Source organism: Lissotriton vulgaris, chromosome 9, assembly GCF_964263255.1.
Source record: "Lissotriton vulgaris chromosome 9, aLisVul1.2, whole genome shotgun sequence".
Classification (NCBI taxonomy): domain Eukaryota; kingdom Metazoa; phylum Chordata; class Amphibia; order Caudata; family Salamandridae; genus Lissotriton; species Lissotriton vulgaris.
The window spans coordinates 1,054,640,562-1,054,660,266 of NC_141697.1; the positions used below are offsets into that span (position 1 = coordinate 1,054,640,562).

The 19,705-nt window shown below is 47.5% G+C and overlaps 1 protein-coding gene across 1 annotated transcript in view; it reads right to left on the reverse strand.

Moving 5' to 3' along the window:
* NUP210 (nucleoporin 210) overlaps positions 1–19,705 on the reverse strand; it is a 519,503-nt gene that overhangs the window by 273,893 nt on the left and 225,905 nt on the right. Inside the window, exon 12 of the mRNA XM_086939009.1 lies at positions 242–397. Within this exon, the coding sequence (XP_086795135.1) occupies positions 242–397 (156 nt within the window). The remainder of the gene's footprint in view (positions 1–241; positions 398–19,705) is intronic.

Below are 19,705 nucleotides of genomic sequence, written 5' to 3' on the forward strand. Positions count from 1 at the left end.
CATAAGCAATTTGCAAAGGGTATTAATAATACAGAATTTCAATTGCAAGTAAATGCACTTTTATTTATAGCAATGCTAGAACTGTACAGAACAAATTGAAAGGAAATATATTCCAAATTAATGCTTCTAAAAAGCAAAACTAAATTATATTTTCCAATACTAATCTATTTCATGGATTATTTTAAATGAATGCTCAGCACTTTCCAGCAAGGACAGTTAAACAACAGATGGTCACACTCACCTTCATTTCTCCATAATGTAGAGGATTTTGAACATCATGTGCCTGTATGACACTTAAACCAACATCATTCACAGTAGTCATAACACCTTTCACAGTAACCTTAGCCACTGCTTGATTAGCCGATGACCAACTAAAGTTCCCACTTCCACCGTGGGCCTAAAGGATAAAACAACAACTGGTAAATCCCCCAAGGATTAAAATGCATGAATATAAAAAGTAACAACAAAGCAGCGAAGACGCCTTTAATTGAGGAATCAAATATGTTTATGGTCTGGGTTTGTTTTCAGTAACCTCAATTACGCACCAAGAAGTCTGGTATAAGGTCACTATTTTCCACATTAAAAAGCAGAAACGATTACCTCAATATTGCAACAAAAGCCTTACCGTGTCATCAATGTATTACTAAATATACAATTGCACATTTTTGGGAATCACAGCCTTATCATGTCATCAATGTATTACTAAATATACAATTTCTAAGTTTTGGGAATCACAGGTGTTCTTTTAATCCACAGAGAAAATTAGAAACTGAAATTAGACAAGTAACCAGAAATGGAAAAGCCAATACGCCTGGACTTCGATAACTAGCAAGAAAGGAATTTGTGTACGTTTTATTGCAAGCATATTCCACAAGAAAAGAAAAAAAGGCAACAGTCTCAACCTGGAAGTCTTCAATAAAAATTTGAAACTTAAAAATCAAATTGCATTCACATGTTGCTTCAACATAACGTTACAGTTACAGGTTCTTCCTAGAACGTCTACATCGAACAAGTACATGGGTTTGGAAAGCAGAACTAAAATAGGTCATGACTCCAAACAAAAACCTGTGTTACATTGATTTTTGTCTTTTATTATTCTTTCTGTTTCATGGCATTGCTTAATGATTGTGCTCTTACATTTTAGTTTGAAGTAAAAGAGACTTTGACCGGGCAAGAGTGGAAGAGAGAAGTAGAGAGAATGAAAGAGTGGATCAAGAGAGAAAACAGGAAGGGGAGAAGTAGGCCAAGTGGGAAATTGGACCACGAAGTGTAGATAAATTAAAAGAAAGGCAGAGAAGATAGGAAGCAAGCAAATATAGAAAATGACATGGAGATCAGAGAGGAGGAAATAAGAGCTGAAAAGTTACAAGCAGATAAGAACTATAGAAAAGAACAAAGAGGGGAATGAAGAGGAAATAAAAGCTGAAAAGATAGAAAACTGAAAAAAGACCAAAAGAAGGCAGACCAAAAGGTGCCAAAGAGGAGAAAGGGTTGAAAGGGAACGCAAGAGAGATGAGCTATGTCAAAGCCTATATGTCTGGCCTCGACAGGTTGATGAAATATTTTTATTTTCCTGCAAGCACCTGTCTCCAAAATAAAGAGAAGGAACAAAAATGCATGCCACCTAAACATGGTAATCCTATGATTGCAATAAAAACGCAAATAAAAAAAACTGCAAATACTTTCAATATAATGGTGTAGTATTTTATGGCAGGCAGTTCTGCCTACAGCACACATGGGAACAGTTTAGTTTAATGCATATCACAGAAAAAAACTATTCTTATTAGTGGAAAGAAGGTATGATTGCCTTTGAATTAAGGTAATCTGAAGACAAAGATTAGACACATGGACGACAAAAAAATCCTAAAACGATAAAGAATGGACACGAAAAAAGCATTAGCAAAGAAAGTGTTGTCCACCAGCCCATCCACTGAAGTTCACTTCTTATTTTTGGCGGATGTGCACGTCATCCAGCAAAATGCCATTATTCTCTGTGCAAGAGAACCCATAGATGTAGTGAGTTGACCACTGATGCATGCTGTGGTGAGTCGAAGCAAAATGTGAATGACAGTTTGGCAGACCAATGGATGAAGAGGGCTGACACAAAGCCCCTCTTTGCGCGTGCATTTATTTTTGTAGTACATTAGGCTGATAAGATCAAAAAAGTAAGGCAAAATAGGTATTAAGCAAAATATTACTCTGACCCAGATGAACTGTGGTACATAGTAATCTCAATCTTTATATTATGTCTCATTGATGGGTTTGTGTACCACCTTTGTCTGATTGGGAACTCCATAGTTATGCAAGTCTCCTTGAAAAGAAATTATTCACTTTTTGACAATAACTTTTCTCTGTGAAACGGTGTGACTAGAGAAGCAAGGCTGATGTAGCATCCATGTTTTATAAATCTATCTTGTGAGCTGTGGTAAGGTAGCAGTAGGCCTGGTGAGTGAACTCCGCTTGCAGACTTTTTCGCACTTTGTGCCCTGCAGAGTTTTCAGAGTTTTTTCCTCGCGCGCGCTCACCGATGGCAAGTTGTCAAGCGCAGGAAATCCAAAGCGAGACCGCTTCCCAACGACATTTACCAACGCGGGCAGTCACGGATGGTTGCTACCACTCGTGTTGAGAAACCTGCTCACGTTGAGGAAGCGCCACTCAAGTAGAACTTCTACTAGAGCAGCAGAAAGAAGCAGCGGCTTCTTGGGCTGCGCATGATGCAGTTAGCGCTGATTTTACAGTGTGGGACAAACACCCAGCACTAAACATCAGTGAGAAAGGCACAAGGTAACGCACTCTACCGCTAGCGGAACTCCGTACAGCGTGGCAGAGTTGTTTTGTCAGTTCGCGGAGCTCCGTGGAATTCCTCGAACTCTGCCAAGGTAGGAGGTGCCTCGGTAAAAGCATGCCTTCTTACAGAAAGAGAATTTCATCTTCTATGTTGTAGTTTCTAACTTTTATTATGATAACAGAAGATGGTATTGAAAGATCAATCACTTTTCTACATTTGGCAAGTTATCTTATAATTTACTAGTCGGACATACTAAGAAAGACTAAGAAAAACACACATGGTTTCCATTTATAACACCGGTGCCAACTATATAACTATGGAAAGTACACTAAAATTACAGTAAAACCGACAACTTCAACTTTGAAAAACAGGTACGCATACTGTGTGCCATAAAAATGGAAGTGTTTAAATAAGGTGTGCAGTTCCTAGGTGAGGAGATGGAAAGCAGAACACAATTTTCAATCAGAAATTACCTAGGTCATGAGGGATATAAGCGCCACAAAGGGTAGACTTGCTTTGAATTTAAATGGAATGTAGACGTATGCATATATAAAGATTATATTAATAATCAACAACAAACAAACAAGAACAGGTCAGTGGCCCCAAACCAATCTTGTGAAATCAGCACTATAAACAATCACTGTTTATAACAACTGTCAACAAAAGTCTAAACGTGAACTTTAGGAGAAATAGATCTAATATCTACAAAATATAATTTAGCCCTCTGATTTTAATAGTAAACTGGCAATATGTGAGACTTGCACTAAAGATAGTCAAACAAATTGCAAGCAAAGCTACATAGTTTGGCCATCGCAAGCTAACAACATGCCGTCACAAGAGGATTGGTATTTAACAAATAGGAAGAGACACTGGGGCCTGGGAGATCCTTCACAGTAACCAGGTCACTCAAACTAAGCATTGGTTGCACATTGGCTATAGGACCACCGGATGCACAATGGGTCTGGTCACAGCACAATTATTTTGAAGTGTGCTGCAACCAGACTAAACATTTACAGTGTGAGTGATTCTAAAATTCCTAGAAGCACAAAGTGAATATTTGCAATGAGATGCAAACTGACCCCCTCCACCCTTCAATGTTAATGGGCGTGAAGAACAAGTTACTTCCCTTCAGTAACAATATATCTGTAACAGACATATATTCGTGATAGATTCCTTACCTTAGAATTACCCCCAGCGCAAGGAGATGGGGGCTGGACAGGTTCAGGTGGAGGACCTTCCCCTGTTGCCGTGACAGAAGATCCTCCGAAGAGGCAGTCTGATCAGAGGATGGATGGCCACGTTCAAGAGCTCAGGGTACCAGACTCTTTGTGCCCAATCCAGAGCCACAAGAATGACTTTGGCCCGGTCGAGCTTTATCTTTTTCAGCACTCTGGGCAGAAGTGGTATAGGCAGAAAGGTGTATAGAAGACCGAAACTCCACTCGCGACGAAAAGAGTCTCCGAGCTAGTGCCACCCTGGAAATTCCAACGCGCAAAACTGCTGACATTGCGTGTTCTCTTCGGTGGCAAATAGATCTAACCAAGTCTCTCCCCACTGCAAAAAGAGAACTTGCACCACCTCAGAGTGAAGACGCCATTTGTGATCCATCATGCACCTGTGGCTAAGTTCGTCCGCCCTGGCGTTCAGGGAACCTGCCAGTTGTTGAGCCACCAGAGACATGCCCTGATGTTTCAGCCTTGTCCAAAGGAGGAGAGCCTCTTGACATAGGGTCAACGGCTTCCTTTAAAAAAATCTCTGACAAAGAGCCGTGGAAACGGTGAGCCCGTTGAGCATTGCAGCGCCGGCCCGACGAGGAGCAAGGCCCAATGATGAAGCATGACACCTTTCGGGGTGTGTGAGGGCAACATGACAAAAGCATTGTCTTTTCCCTTTTTCCCTTCAACCCCCCCTTAGGAACTGCACCCTCCTTTTTTGCCTCACGGTCTCCTCGGAGCCACGTGTGCAGGACCTGCTTAAACTTCGGTTCCTGGTCCCACCCCTCTCTCTTTCAAATACTTAGCACAGCGGCTCAGCCGAGGGACCATTTTACGTCATTCTGTAGGTGCTATGATTCCGTAGACTCTTTCCCAGCACTCATTCCCTTCTCCCCTCCCCCCGCCCCTTACAATGGAACTCAGCCATGCACTCGCCTTTGATGAGGATGCAGTGTCAGAAATACTACGGACTCCATCGCTACTCGACCAGGATGGCGGAAGTGCCAGTCAGCGACTGGACTGCCATCACAAATATGAAGCACCAGCTTATAATAATCATTATGCATGGCACCATAATGACTGAATATTTGCGGGCTAATCTAGCCCCTAATGGCCTTATAGTAACTAATTCGCCCAGGATCTTCCTCAAAGATAAGCAATTTAGGAGGAATGGTCAATGGTCTCCTGGAAGTATACCCGTGACATTCTGGTGTTAGTCATCAGAACAGCCAAATGACTAGCGGAAGAACTTATCACGAAGATCGCTATAGCAGAAGGAGCTCCAAAAGCAACCATTGCTAATGCTGCATTTAAAGCTAAACTGGCAGAGATCACAAAGGACTTTTTAATGCAACAAAAGGTCAATAAACTACAAAAGGTCATTGCCCGATTCAGCAAGGAGGAGATGCACCCTTACCTGAAGGACGGCTATACTCCTTCCAGAGAAGATTACTCTTCAGACGAAAGTGCCAACTCTCGCAGACGCACCTACTCATCAAGTAGTACCTCCGGCGCTGACTCACGTGGTAACAACCAGCAATAACGCAACCCTACATTTGGCTACGGACCACCAGCCTACCAATCAGGACTAACATATCAAGGACCGCCATCCTTCCCGGGCCAACAGTTGTGGCAGTTCCCACAATATCCTCAGGGCCCCCAACCACTCTTTGCCCCTTTCCAACCCCAACCTTTTTTAGACAGAGGCTGGGGCAGGGGACGCGGCAGAAGAAAAAGAGGCAATCAACAACCAAAGCAAGTACAATGGCAAGACCAGACCCCCTCATCAACTCAGGAGCTATGCAGCCACCAGGAGAAGAAAAACTGATTGTGAATCTCTCCACCAAAGTGCAATCAGACATCGAAACCATCATACACAAACGGGGACTGGGATTTGTCCACACACCTTCTACTGACAACTTCCGGACCAACTGCGAACTCCACAATTTCTTTTGCAAGATCCGGCTAAGAGCTTATTTCACGGACCAACCCCCTAGGTCCAACAATGACACGGGACTCCGCAACCCATCGACTTTCACTCCCCATGCAGGCATGGTACCGCCGGAAGTCCTCACATTTGAGAAAGCAGTTCTAAAGGACCTCACTTCTACATGCTGTAGACACGGCTACCATAATATATCAAAGAAAGAGATGGAGGCTATAAGAACCCTGGCTAACGACCCCCTGATCACCATAAAGGAGGCAGATAAAGGGGGAGCCATTGTCATTCTATCAACCACTAACTACAGAAAAGAATGCATCTGCCAGCTAAACAAAGGCAAATACTGCACACCGATCACGGAAAACCCAACCAGGCGTTTGACAATACGATCAAATAGGGTCAACGACCCCACCCGCCCTGTTTGTTGCAGTACCACATGGCAGTGGTGTTGTCCGTGAACACCTGCACTACTCTTCCCCAGACAGAGGGAAGGAATGCCTTCAGTGCAAGATGAATCGCCCGAAGCTCCAGAATGTTAATGTGGACGCCGCCGGAGACCAGAGGCCTCTGATCTCCTCCTCTTTCAAGTCGCCGCCCCACCCCAGAAGTGATGAGTCTATCACCATTGTGAACTCTGGTTGGGGAAGGGAGAGGGATCTGTTGCTGACCGAATCCTGGTTTGTTAGCCACCACTGCACTTGGTGTTCCGTGCCCTCTGAGATCTAGACGCAATCAGAAAGATTCCCCTGATGCTGTGCCCACTGGAACTTCAGGTCCCACTCCAGACCCTGCATATGCTACCTGCCACGATCCACCAGCAGGATGCAAGAGGCCATGAGGCCCAGCAGCCTCAGGGTCATTCTGACCGAAACCCGGGACAGAGGCTGAAAGATCGGAATCATAGCTCAAATATCCCGGACTTGCTGTTCGGTAGGATAAGCCCAAAACTGCGTTGTATCCAGAACCGTTCTGATGAAAAGGAGCTTTTGAGAGGGAATCGGGTGTGACTTCAGCATGTTGATAGTGAAACCCTGCAAATGCAGGAGGTTCACCATAGTCTGGAGGTGGGAGACCCATCTGTACCCACAGCACCGCCGTGACCCGTCACCCCGAGGTCGCTGCAGCGCAGACTAACCCGACTGCGTCCCCTCTATTGTAATTTCTTGCCTCGTACTTACGACCCCTAACTACCCTCGACTGGGTTGGAAATATCACCGGTCCTTTGATTCTGAGCCACACCATTTCAACCCTGATGAGTCACAGGTATCGCCCTGTTGATGAAATACGGGTTGGCTGGCGTTGTAAAATCTGAAGAAAAGATCTACATAAAGCTAACGTGTTGTTTCTACCATATCACCGGTGTCAATCGACCTCGTTTTTTACTGTTGTGTTATCAGAACTGTTGACTATATGTGTGCCCAGTACCTGTTGTATATTTGTAAGGTGCCTAGGCCTCTCCCGCCTAGCTCCTCAAAGAGGTTTTAGGGTTCCCCTCTATACTGGCAGCACCGTCCTATTATTTTCACGATCATATCCATCGCCCCCCACTACAAACTGCACTGCTTGAGCGCCCCAGTCCTGCTGATCACAAAACCCACAGCTGACTGCATAACAGCCTGGGGCGAGCCCGCCTTCATCAGCCAGTCGTCAATATAGGGGAAGACTGGAACCCCTGATCTATGCAGAAGAGTTACAACCACCGCCATCACTTTCGTGAACACCCAAGGGGCGTTGGTAAGGCCAAAGGGGAGCACGGTAAACTGAAAATTCTTGTGGCCTACCGAAAACCGTAGGTAACGCCTGTGGGACGGCAGGACGGGGATGCGGAAATAGGCGTCCTGCAAGTCCATTTTTTTCGAAAGCAAAATAAATGCATCAGCCTCAAAACCTAAAGAAATCTACCAAATCGCTAAAACCTTGCTTAAACTCCCAAAAAAACCCTTAGACCCCCACAATGCCCAATCACGCTGTAATAATTTAGCTGAGTACTTCCACAAACAAATTCACACCATCTACTCCTCCTTCCCTCTCACCCCCCCCCTCCCACTTCACTAACTGAGCACGGGGATGTAGGCCTCCAACCCTCAGTTCCTCTGGAAAGCCTACCTCCTTTAGACCCCACCACTCTTCCATCCATCATGACGCAGGTCAAATCAGGCTCTCCTAATGACCCAGCACCCCCCCATTGTCTGCTGACTATTTCCCCTCAAATTCTCCCCATTATTCTTGACCTGATCAATTCCTCTCTCGCTACAGGCATTGTCCCTCCCAGCTGGAAACAGGCTATGGTCAAAGCCCTCCTAAAAAAAGCAAGCCTGGATCAGGAAAACCCAGGAAACTTTCGACCTATCTCCATACTACCCTGGATTAGCAAAATCGCAGAAAAACATGTTAATAACACTCCGACAGAATTCCTCGAAACAAATAATTTATTAGACCCCTCCCAGACTGGGTTCCGGCCCATGCATGGGACTGAGGCCGCCCTCCTCGCCGTGACAGAGGAAGCCAGGATGATTACTGATCAAGGAGGCACTGCGGCCATCATACTCCTGGACCTCTGTGCCGCCTTTGATACCGTGAACCACAACATCCTGCTACGGAGGCTCCCCGACCTGGGAATAGCGACAAAAGCTATTACGTGGCTGGAGTCCTTTCTATCGGACCGCTCTTTTCAAGACTTTAAGGGCAATGTCATCGCCCCCAGCAAACCACTTAACTGTGGTGTACTACAGGGCTCCTCCAGGAGTCCTACGCTTTTTAACGTGTATATGAGCCCCCTGGCTGAGGTCGTCCGCCCTTTTGGAGTAAAAATCATCTCTTATGCGGACGATACTCCGCTAGTGGTGGCTCTGAATCAACCCCAGTCCCGGCCTAGTGACCTGAGGGGCTGCTTAGAAGCGGTCTTCTCTTGGATGACCTTGTCTTGTCTCAAACTAAATGGAGACAACACTGAGTTGATGGTGTTAGGCAACTCCCCTTAAAACCCCATTGACTCTATATGGCCAACCTCCCTTGGACCTGCCCCCACAGCAAAGGATATAATCAAGAGCCTGGGAATCTGGCTGGACTGGGGACTTACCCTCTACCCCCAAGCAGTCAAACTCTCAGCCACCTGCTTTGGTTTACTCAGGCTCATCCGAAAAGTCTTCCCCTCCTCCTGTTCAAGGCAAGACAGATTATGATTCAGGGTCTGATCCTTTCCCGGCTGGACTTTGGAAATGCCCTCTACTTGGGAGCTCCCCAAACCACCCTAAACAAGCTCCAGGTGATCCAGAATTGTGCCGCACGAACCCTTCCCCGGATTCCCCGCCGCCTCCCTGTAAAATCTGAACTAAGAGACCTCCACTGGCTTCCCATCAGGAAGAGAATCGAATTTAAGAGCATGTGCATTGTCCACCGCGCATTCTGGAGAAGGGGAGCCATCATCAATCACTCTCTGATCACCCCCTACATCCCAAACAGGCAGCTTAGGTCCGCCCATGCCTTTGATGGAGCAAGATGAAGAACAAAATTTTGTTCAGACTTGCGAAGTTAACCTTTCCTAATAAGACTAATAATATTAACAAGTTTGTGGTGAAATCATTAACCAACCTAGTTTAAGATACATTCATCATGGGTTTACACGCGGGATTAGGAATATGCTACTTACCAGTATGCATCTGTTCTTGGCATGTAGGGCTGCTGACATTGATATCTGTGCATAGATCGCCGCCTAGTGTTGGGTCCGGATGATTGCACTTTGTTGTCCTGGAAGAGTCTTCGAAGTATCACGAGATAGGTGGCTCCTCCCCTGGACTACAGTGCGCATGGGCATCGACTCCATCCCCAGATTGTTTTTCGCCATTGTGGCAGAGATGGAGTGTAATACTGAAAGTGATGACCATGCCTGAAAATGATTCTGAGTGCTACAGCTGCGACAGGCACCGGGGAGGAGGGTGGGCGATATGAATGTCAGCAGCCCTACATGCCAAGAACAGATGCATACTGGTAAGTAGCATATTCCGTTCGAGGCATGTGGGCTGCTGAATTCATATCTGTGCATAGAATAAATAGCAGTTACCTCCTTAGCGGCGGTTGCCCGTGCCAGCTGCAGCAGTCTGGAAGACAGTTTTGAGAACAGCCTGTCCTACAGCGGCTTGCTGTTTGGAGTGTACATCTACGCAGTAGTGTTTGGTAAATGTATGTATGGTGGACCATGTGGCTGCTCTACATATATCCTCTAGAGGAATGTTACCTAGGAAAGCCATGGATGCCCCTAGCTTGCGTGTGGAATGCGCTCTTGGGGGAACTGTTAAAGTGCGTTTAGCTTTTTGATAACAGATTTGTATGCACTTAACAATCCATCTGGCTATACCCGACTTGGAAATAGGGTTGCCTTTGTGTTGTGGAGAGAAGGCAACAAACAGTTGTTTAGTCTTTCTAAAGTCTTTTGTCCTGTCGATGTAATACAGGAGAGCTCTTTTAACATCTAAGGTGTGCAGTGCTCGGTCTGCCACTGAATCTGGGTTTGGAAAGAAAACTGGCAGTTCTATGGTTTGATTAATGTGGAACTGCGACACCACCTTAGGCATGAATTTAGGGTTGGTGCGCAGCACCACCCTGTTAGCATGAATTTGTAGGAAGGGCTCTTGAATTGTTAGGGCTTGAAGCTCACTAACTCTTCTTAGCGATGTGATGGCTATCAGAAAAGCCACTTTCCATGTAAGAAACTGTATCTCACAAGAATGAAGAGGCTCAAAGGGTGGCCCCATGAGCCTGGTGAGAACGATGTTTAGATTCCAGACAGGTGAAGGAGGGTGTCTGGGAGGGATCACTCTTTTGAGTCCTTCCAAGAAGGCTTTAATGGCAGGCATTATGAAAAGGGAAAGATGCTGCCTGTTTTGAAGATAAGCTGCTATGGCTGCCAAATGTATCTTAATGGAACTATACGCCAGATTGCATCGATATAGATGCAGCAAGTAACATATGATGTTTTGCGTGGACGCATCTAGCGGATTAATGTCATTATTGGAACAGTAAATGACAAATCGCTTCCATTTGGCCCATAGCATGCCCTGGTCGTAGGTCTCCTGGCCTCCTTGATGATGTTCATACAATCAGGGGGCAAGTTGAGGTAGCCAAACTCTATGACCTCAGGAGCCATATCGCAAGGCTCAACTGTTGCAGATCTGGATGCTGTATGTCTCCATGGCTCTGAGTGAGGAGACTGGGTGTGAGGCGTAGCCGTTGGTGAGGCACCACTGAAAGTTCTAGGAACGTGGTGTACTAAGCCTGTCGTGCCCAAGTTGGAGCAACCAGGATGAGCGTCATGGAGTGCTGCCGCAGTTTACGCGCCACTAGCGGTATGAGCGGAGCTGGAGGAAAAGCGTACGCAAATCTGCCTGACCAGTTCATCCATATTGCATAGCCCTGCGACTGCGGGTGTGGGAACCTGGCGGCGAAGGTTTGGCATTTTGCGGTTTCCTTTGTGGCGAAGAGGTCTATCTCTGGATGACCCCACTGCTGGAAATATGGTTGGAGCACTGAGGGGTGAATCTCCCACTTGTGCATTTGATGACTGTGCCTGCTGAGTAGGTCCGCCATCTGGTTGTCCTTGCCTGGGAGATGTTCCGCCATGAGGAAGATGTTCCTCTGGATGGCCCACTTCCACATGCTCTGGGCTAGATGAGATAGTTGCAGGGAGTGTGTGCCTCCTTGCTTCTGGATGTAATACATGGCAGTCATGTTGTCCGTCCGGATCAACACGACTTTGTTGCACAGGTGCAATTTGAATGCTTTCATCGCCATGAAGATTGCCATCAGCTCCAAAAGATTGATATGCATCCTTTGCTGCTGTGTCGCCCATAGTCCTTGCACAGTATAATGGAGGACATGCGCTCCCCAGCCTTGGAGAGATGCGTCCGTCGTCAGCACTACTTGTGGGACAGGCTCTTGGAACGGTCGTCCCCTGCACAGGTTTTGTGTGTTCCACCAATGCAGAGAGTTGTATGCATGACCGGTCACCAACACTAGGTCTTTTAGATGCCCATGAGCCTGGTTCCACTGTTGTCCTAAGCACTCTTGAAGGGGACGCATGTGTAGCCTCGCGTGCGGGACTATGAATATGCAGGAGGCCATCATACCGATCAGCTGCATGAATACTTGCGCTGGGAGCGAGTGTTGGGGCCTGAATTTCTGAATTAGCAGCTGCATGCTGTTGACTCTGACAGAGTTTGGCTGCGCTGTTGCCGTTAGAGTGTTTATTGTTGCCCCTAGGTATTGTTGCACATGAGCGGGCTGAAGGTGCGACTTTTGGTAGTTTAGTGAAAATCCTAGACTGTGTAGGAGGTGAATTGTGCGTGACATGTGGCTGGCACACTGCAGGGCTGACTTTGCTTGAACAAGCCAGTCGTCCAGGTAGGGATAGACATGGATGTGCTGTCTCCGAAGGTGCGCAGCCACAGTTGCTAAGCACTTGGTGAACACCCTGGGGGCAGTGGCGACCCCGAAAGGCAGGACCTTGAATTGGTAATGCTGATTGTTGATGGTGAATCTGAGATATTTCCTGTGACTCGGGTGAATGGGAATGTGGAAATCTGCATCTTTGAGGTCCAGGGTTGCTAGGAAGTCGCCCTGACTGAGCAATGGTAGGACTTGCTGTAAGATTAACATATGAAAATGTTCTGACAGTATGGATTGGTTGAGGGGTCTGAGGTCTAGAATGGGCCGCAGGGAACCGTCCTTTTTTGGGATTAAGAAATACAGAGAGTACACCCCTGTACCTTGCTCTTTTACAGGCACGAGTTCTATTGCCCCTTTTTGCAGCATGGAAAGTACTTCTTGCTGCAATAAGTGCATGTGCTCTGCGGACATAGGACGGTGCCTTGGGGGTAGGTAGGGGGGAGTGGAGGTTAGTTCCAGACAATAGCCGTATCGGATAAGTTGTCTCACCCACCTGTCTGTGGTAATGCCTTCCCAGACTGGCAGGAACTGCTGGAGTCTTCCCCCGACTGGTGTTAAATGGTCGGGGGGCAGTGACAAGGCGTCACTGTTGGTTGGGGGCGGAGGATCTGGCATTGTTATTTCCACGCCCTCTGCCTTTGGTGCTGTTCCCACGATATCCACCCCTGTTATTTTTGTTATAGGTGGTTTGCGTGCTCCCTTTGTTGTACTGGGCTTGCTGTAAAGCTTGTCCTCTAGAGGCTCCTCTATTTCCGGAGCGACGAAAGGAATTGCCCCTAAACTGCTGTGACTGCAGAGCCCCCATGGATTTTGCAGTCTCAGTGTGTTTTTTAATTTTTTCAAGGGTTGTGTCTACATCGGGACCAAAAAGAAAGTCAGGGTTAACTGGCTGGTTGAGCAAAGTTGTTTGAAACTCTGGTTTAAAACCAGAGATGCGGAGCCAGGCGTGACGTCTTAGCATTACACTAGTGTTAATGGCCCTAGCTGCCGTATCTGCCGCATCCAGTGCACATTTGATGGATGCATTAGAAATTAACTTTCCCTGCTGTATGATCATTTCTGCTCCCTCTTTGTAAACATCAGGCAGGTGTTGCATCAGCTGTTCTAATGTGTCGTAGTGAGCCCTATCGTATCTAGCCAATAGGGCCTGTGTATTTGAAATCCTCCAAATATTAGCTGCCTGAGCTGCCACCCGTTTTCCTGAAGCCTCCAAGATTTTTGATTCTTTGTCCGGAGGAGGAGCATCACCACTAGTTTGCGAGTTTGCCCTCTTGCGAGCATTGGCCACTACGAGGGAGTCCAATGGGAGTTGGCCCTTGATGTAGGTGGGGTCCACAGGCGCAGGCCTTTATTTTTTTTCAATCCTTGGGTTTACAACCCTTGCCCTTGTGGGCTCTTTGAAAATGTCCGTAGCATGTTTGAGGACTCCTTTCAGCATAGGCAATGTTTTTGCTGATTTTTCTGAGGTGGAGAAAGTATCAAATAGGAAATCTTCTTCCACTGGTTGTGCGTGCATTTCCACGTCATGGTTGAGGGCTGCTCTTTCTATTAAAGCGTTAAACGCCGCTGTGTCTTCAGTAGGCGAGGTTTTGACATTATAAGACTGAATGTCTGGTGCAGCTTGTGGATCATCAGGGTCAGCAGCGTCAGTCCATTGCTGAGGTTCCTCTTGGTCAGTGTCAGTATGATAAGTGAAGGCCATCTGACTGTAATCATCACCCACGTCCTCCTCGCTGCGTGCTGGAGAATATGCAACTTGTTGTGAATAACTCTCAACATGTTCAAAGAGAACTGGTGAGGAGGCAGAGTCCTTTTTCCTTTCAAGAGGGATTTTATATGCCTCTAAGGGATGTTCTGGTGCGGTTTTTCGTTTATGGATGGTGAGTCCGCCAGATTCCAAGTCGATGAAGAGCTTCGACTGGTTGTCATAGGAGGGTTCTTGGAACATTAGCCCTTCAGGAATGGACTTTGAAGGTGCGGACACTTTTTTGGATGTGTCGGTGCTTCTGTGCAGCTAGATAGGTTTGGGTCGAGCTGTTGGTGGCAGACCGTATTTAATTGGTGGAGGGTGACCAGTGGACGAGCCGACCTTTTTAGAGCTTGCCGTAGTCTTTGATCCGATTTGCTTCGGTGGCTCACTAGCATGCTTGCTTCCTTGCGTCGACTCGAGCTCATGGTGCGTAGCGTGTACGGCCTTAGGCGTCGATGCAATCTGCGGTTTCGGGTCGGGTTTGGTCTTCGACTCGAGAGCTTTGCTTAACAGCGGTTTAAACGCTGCAATTGTCGGTTCGACAGTCTTTTTGGCCTGGAGACTCTTGGTCTTGTCGCCATACTTGGACGTCGACGTCGACTGCGTCGGGGTGACGTGCTTGACTGTAGAGACTGGCCTCGGCTCCCCGGTCTTGGAGTCGGCGCCCCTCTGTGACCCCGAAGGGTTGACGACACTCTTCGACTTGACTGGCGTCGATGAGTCTGATGGCGTCGATCCGATGACTACTTTTAGCAGTTTCGGTTTCGGTTTTGGCTCTGTAGGTTTCGGTTTTGATTTTGATCGATCGACCGATGGCTCCTTTGAAGTATTCTTAGCCGGGCCTGGACGCGGGGCTATAGAATGTGGATTAAGGTCTTGGCTAAGGCCTTCCGGCGATGCCTCGACCTGAGCCGTAGAGAGCGTATTGTCAGTAGTAGGCCCGCGACTGGCGTATTGTCAGTAGTAGGCCCGCGACTGCGGTTGGGCCTGGCTCATCGCTTGAGTCATCATCGACGGCCCCGATGGCCTCTGCGTCGTCCCCTACCTCGACGACGTCTTCTTCATGGACGTAGTCTTCGTCTTCTTCGTCCACATCGAAGTTGGAGTCATGCTCCGAGGCTGGGTCCGACTGCTGGTCAGGATCTACTTCGTCGGCGCCTTCCTCGTCACCGGCCTCGAAGATGTTGTCCGGTTTTGGCGCCGATTTCTGCGCTGACTGTCTTGCTGCGCGTCGAACTCGAAGCGTTTTCTTCGACCGGAACTTGGAGCAGGCCATACAGCTGGCCTCGTCGTGGTCCGGGGATAAACAATTATTGCACACTGGGTGCACATCAATGTGAGGGAATTTACAGTTGCAGACGGGGCATCGTTTGAACGGGCTCCGTTCCATCGCCGTCGTAGTCTGGGCCTTTGGTGTCGAAAGTCAAAACGGCCTTCGACGTCCTGTTCGAAGAACTGGAGAAAAACAGGCACCGAACGAGACAATACCGACGCCCCGAAGGCCTTTTGGCCTTGGCAAAGAGTAATATAAAGATTCCGAACTGGAGTCGAGAAAGTACATCCGAACCCAATGGCGGAAAAAAAGAATCTGGGGATGGAGAGGATGCCCCTGCGCACTGTAGTCCAGGGGAGGAGCCACCTTTTTCGTGATACTTCGAAGACTCTTCCAGGACAACAATGTGCAATCATCCGGACCCAACACTAGGCGGCGATCTATGCACAGATATGAATTCAGCAGCCCACATGCCTCGAACATATGCTTTATTTTGCAAACGCGAAGAAAATTAATAAACTAACCAGGTCTATTGTCTTTGTCAATATTAAATGCAGCAGTTTTAAATAATGGCATGTGCTTATTTCATGTGCTTACGTTATGTCTTTTGTGATAAAAGCTCTAAGAGTTCCTGAAAAATCGAAAAGGATCGTAAATATGATGCTGTTTTGTGTGCTAAGCTAGGTAACATAATTAACCATGTTAATTAGCAAAGGGGGAGGGTAACAGAATGGGTCTCAATTCTTTAATGAATTGAGGTCTTGTGTTTGTTTAAATAATAGTTTCCAAAGTGAGGCCTGAAAAAGTGGTTCAGAAATATGGCTGACAGAGCTGCAGACACGAAAAGCTTGTCCAGAGTGACATTTCGCACATGCACAGCTGTGAAGGATTTTTCCTGCAAGGCCTAAGCAAAAGAACATTTCTTTGACATGGTGAACGTGTCCATGGAGCCTAGCCAAGGACAGAGTTATGAGATGTGTGCCAAGGTTAGGAAGTTGTCTTCGGAAGGGAAGAAAATGTAACGAAATAAAGGAAGCAGAACGTGGTTGAATGAAAAGGACAATAGGGCTTGTATAAAGCTCGAACATGGTCAGGAGTCAAATGACCTGATGGTGGACTGACTTAGAACAGCCAATGAGGAGTGTGAGTTTCGAGAAAGAATGTAAAATGTAGAAAGATAAGCTAGTGAAAAAGGTATAAAGTCTGACATTGCGATTATGGAAAAAACTAACTTTCCGAATCCTGTGAAGGCGACATGATGTCGGACTTTTGGCGCACGTAAGGACAGCAGACATTATTCTTTTCTTCTAGGTGATGAGTGAGGTAGACAGGGAAATAGATTTAGGGAATGGAAACAAACTTCTTTGCTATTAATTCTTGTTTCTGAGCTCGCTATTGAATGTCAGTTCCAATTCAGTTCTAATTTCGTTTTCCTATTAAAATGCTGCTTTCTTATTCGCTTATGAAATAATGAATTATTACATTAAAATGCTTTTCTTTTATGAGAATAAAGTTAATAAAAATTAGATTCGAAAAGACAAGCTGGTCTTATTTATTCATGGTCTAGTTTCCATTAGTTGATCCATCGACCATTAGTGGTTTGATTTGTTAATAAATGATTCATATATTGGACAATGAGAAAAAAAACTGCAGTTTGTAAATATAGTGTAAATAATATGTGAATAGATTTGAAATCAAACCATTTGATTCAGTTGCTCAAAAATTGTCTCATTGCTGTTATGGGCCTGTATATTGGTGTATAAAGGTGTATGGTGAGTATTGAGGAGATAGATGGTGTTTTTGAGACAGTTTTTCTATAGGAGCGCTGGATCAATCACTTTCCGTGTCTTAACACCTAGGATTCGGAGGGCGAGGTGCGTGGGTCGAACGTTCTCCTTCAACTCAGCAGGACTGTTGAACTCCCTTCCCCTTCGATCAGAGCCTAATCACCTATCCTTTGGAAAAAAAATAAAAACCCTACTATTCAGTAAATAAAGTTAGCTCTGATCCTTCAATCACACACGTTCAGTCCACAGCGCTAGGACGCCTCAGGGTAGCTATCGCGCTCTATAAAAACTAATTCCATTCCATTCCATTCCATCTAGTCTCCAGGGTCGAGAGCAGAACGAACCTGAGCCAATGTCAACATCTTGAACTTCTTCTTCCAGAGGAAGGGGTTGACATCCCTGAGATCTAAGATAGGATGCAGGCCTTTGTCCTTCTTGGGTACCAGAAAGTAGTAGGAGTAGCAACCATGACCTACTTCTGGCACAGGAGCGCGCTCAATGGCTCCCTTGGCCGAGAGAGCCATAACTTCCTGGCGGAGAAGGGCCAAGTGATCCTCCGACATGCGATGAATAGTAGATGGCATGGATGGAGGGGTAATATCGAAGGGGAGGGAGTAGCCCCTTCAGACTATCTGCAAAACCCACCTGTCAGATGTGACATTCTGCAAGAGGGGGATGTGATGGCGGATCCTGCCGCTCACTGGCAACTGGTCGCCCTGGAGGGTCGGACTAGGAAGGTTTGGAGGCTGCTGCAGAGGGGGCGCTGGTGGACTGGCCCGCCCGTTGGCCCCCAGACCCACAACACTAGGTCCCACGTCCCCGGCCGCACATAGGCTGGGCAGCTTGTGCAGGCCAGGGGCTCACGGCGGAACGTGGTAGGGCACCCCTCCAGTAGCCACAAAGGGGTGAAAAGAGGACTGTGTGGGGCGAGTGGAAGAGAGGCCTAAGAATCTGTCCCTAGAATCCTTAAAGTGCTCAAGCGCGTTCTCTGCTTTGTCGCCAAACAAGCGACGGCCATCAAAGGGCATGTCCAAAAGAGTCGATTGGACATTGCCCGAAAAGCCAGTGAACCTCAGCCAGGTGTCGTGTCACAGGGCTACTGACGTTGAAATCATTCTGCCTAGCTAGTTGGCGGTGTCCAGCCCACACCTTATGGCGAACTTTGCTGCATTTCTGCCCTCATCGACTGCACGGGATAGAGTGACCTGGGCCTCCTTTGGTCACTGTGGCAGCACCTGTGCAACCGTGGTGCACACATAGGGGGAGTAACGGGCCAAGAGACATGAGTGTTCACCGATCACAGTCCTAAGCTGTCGGAAGAAAACATCTTCTTCCCAAGATGTTCCAGCTTCTAAGATTCCCTATCCGGGGAGCAGTAGGAAATGTGCTCTTAGAAGTTGAGGCTTGGACCACCAAGCTCTTAGGGGTAGGGGGTTGGGAGAGGAAAATCGGGTCACCCGGGGCTGGGCGGAAGTGTTTGGGAATCATCCGATCCACAGGAGCCCCTGTGCTGGTCTTGGACCAGGTGCCCAGAAGGATGTCAGTGAGGGCCTCATTGAACGGCAACAGGGGCTTCGAAGAGGCCGCTGATGGTTGAAGCACCTCAGTGAGGAGGTTGGTCCTGACCTCCACCCTGTGAAGCTCAAGGCCCAAGGCCTCAGCCGCCCTAAGCAACACCAATGCATATGAGGCTGCCTCTTCCGTAGCCACGATAGGGGGGAGAAAGCATACCAAGGTCTGGTGTGGTGTCCAGACCACTGGCATCACCCAACTCCTCTCTCCTGTCCATGTCATTCAACTGGTCTGCTGGAGGGTCAACAGACACCTCCCAGTCCTCCTCATCCTCTTCTGGCTCCCACTCAGGGCGACAAGGAATGACAGGAGAAAACAGTGGTACAAAAGTACCGGCTGGCGTCAGATTCTAAATCGATGTTTGACATTGGTCTGGCTCCGTGTTCAGGTCAGGGTGGAGGCCAGGGTGGAAGCCGGCTGAAGACACAACCGGAGTCGGAAGTGAATTTAACACCGGAGGAGGTGTTGTAAGGTTGACCGGCAACAATCGGGATCCAGGAGCTGCCAGGTTCGAAGGCCTAGAACCCCCAGCCGAGTCCACGGGGTCCAAAGACACGCCGACGAAGTTGGGCCGCCCAAAGATGGAACTACGAAGTTGGGCAAGGGTCGCTCCGAAAAGAAGGGAGGCTCAGAGCCAATCCAACAGGCTTTGCAGGCCACCAGCCGCATCCCACGTCAGGTTGGCTGACAGACTGGGAGAACGCGAAGAGCAATGGCGCTTCTTCGCCTTCTTTTTGTGCTTTGAATTACCCGAAGACTTCGAAGATGAGTGGTGGTGATGACTCCGCAACCGGTCCCACGACATCCTTCTCGACCGGGACTTCGAGTGGCGTGGAGCAGATTGCTGGGCCTACAGAAGCTTTCAAAACCGCACCGCAAAGACTTCGGGTTCATGGCCCGACAGTCTGAGCACGACTACAGGTCATGGTTGCGCTCCA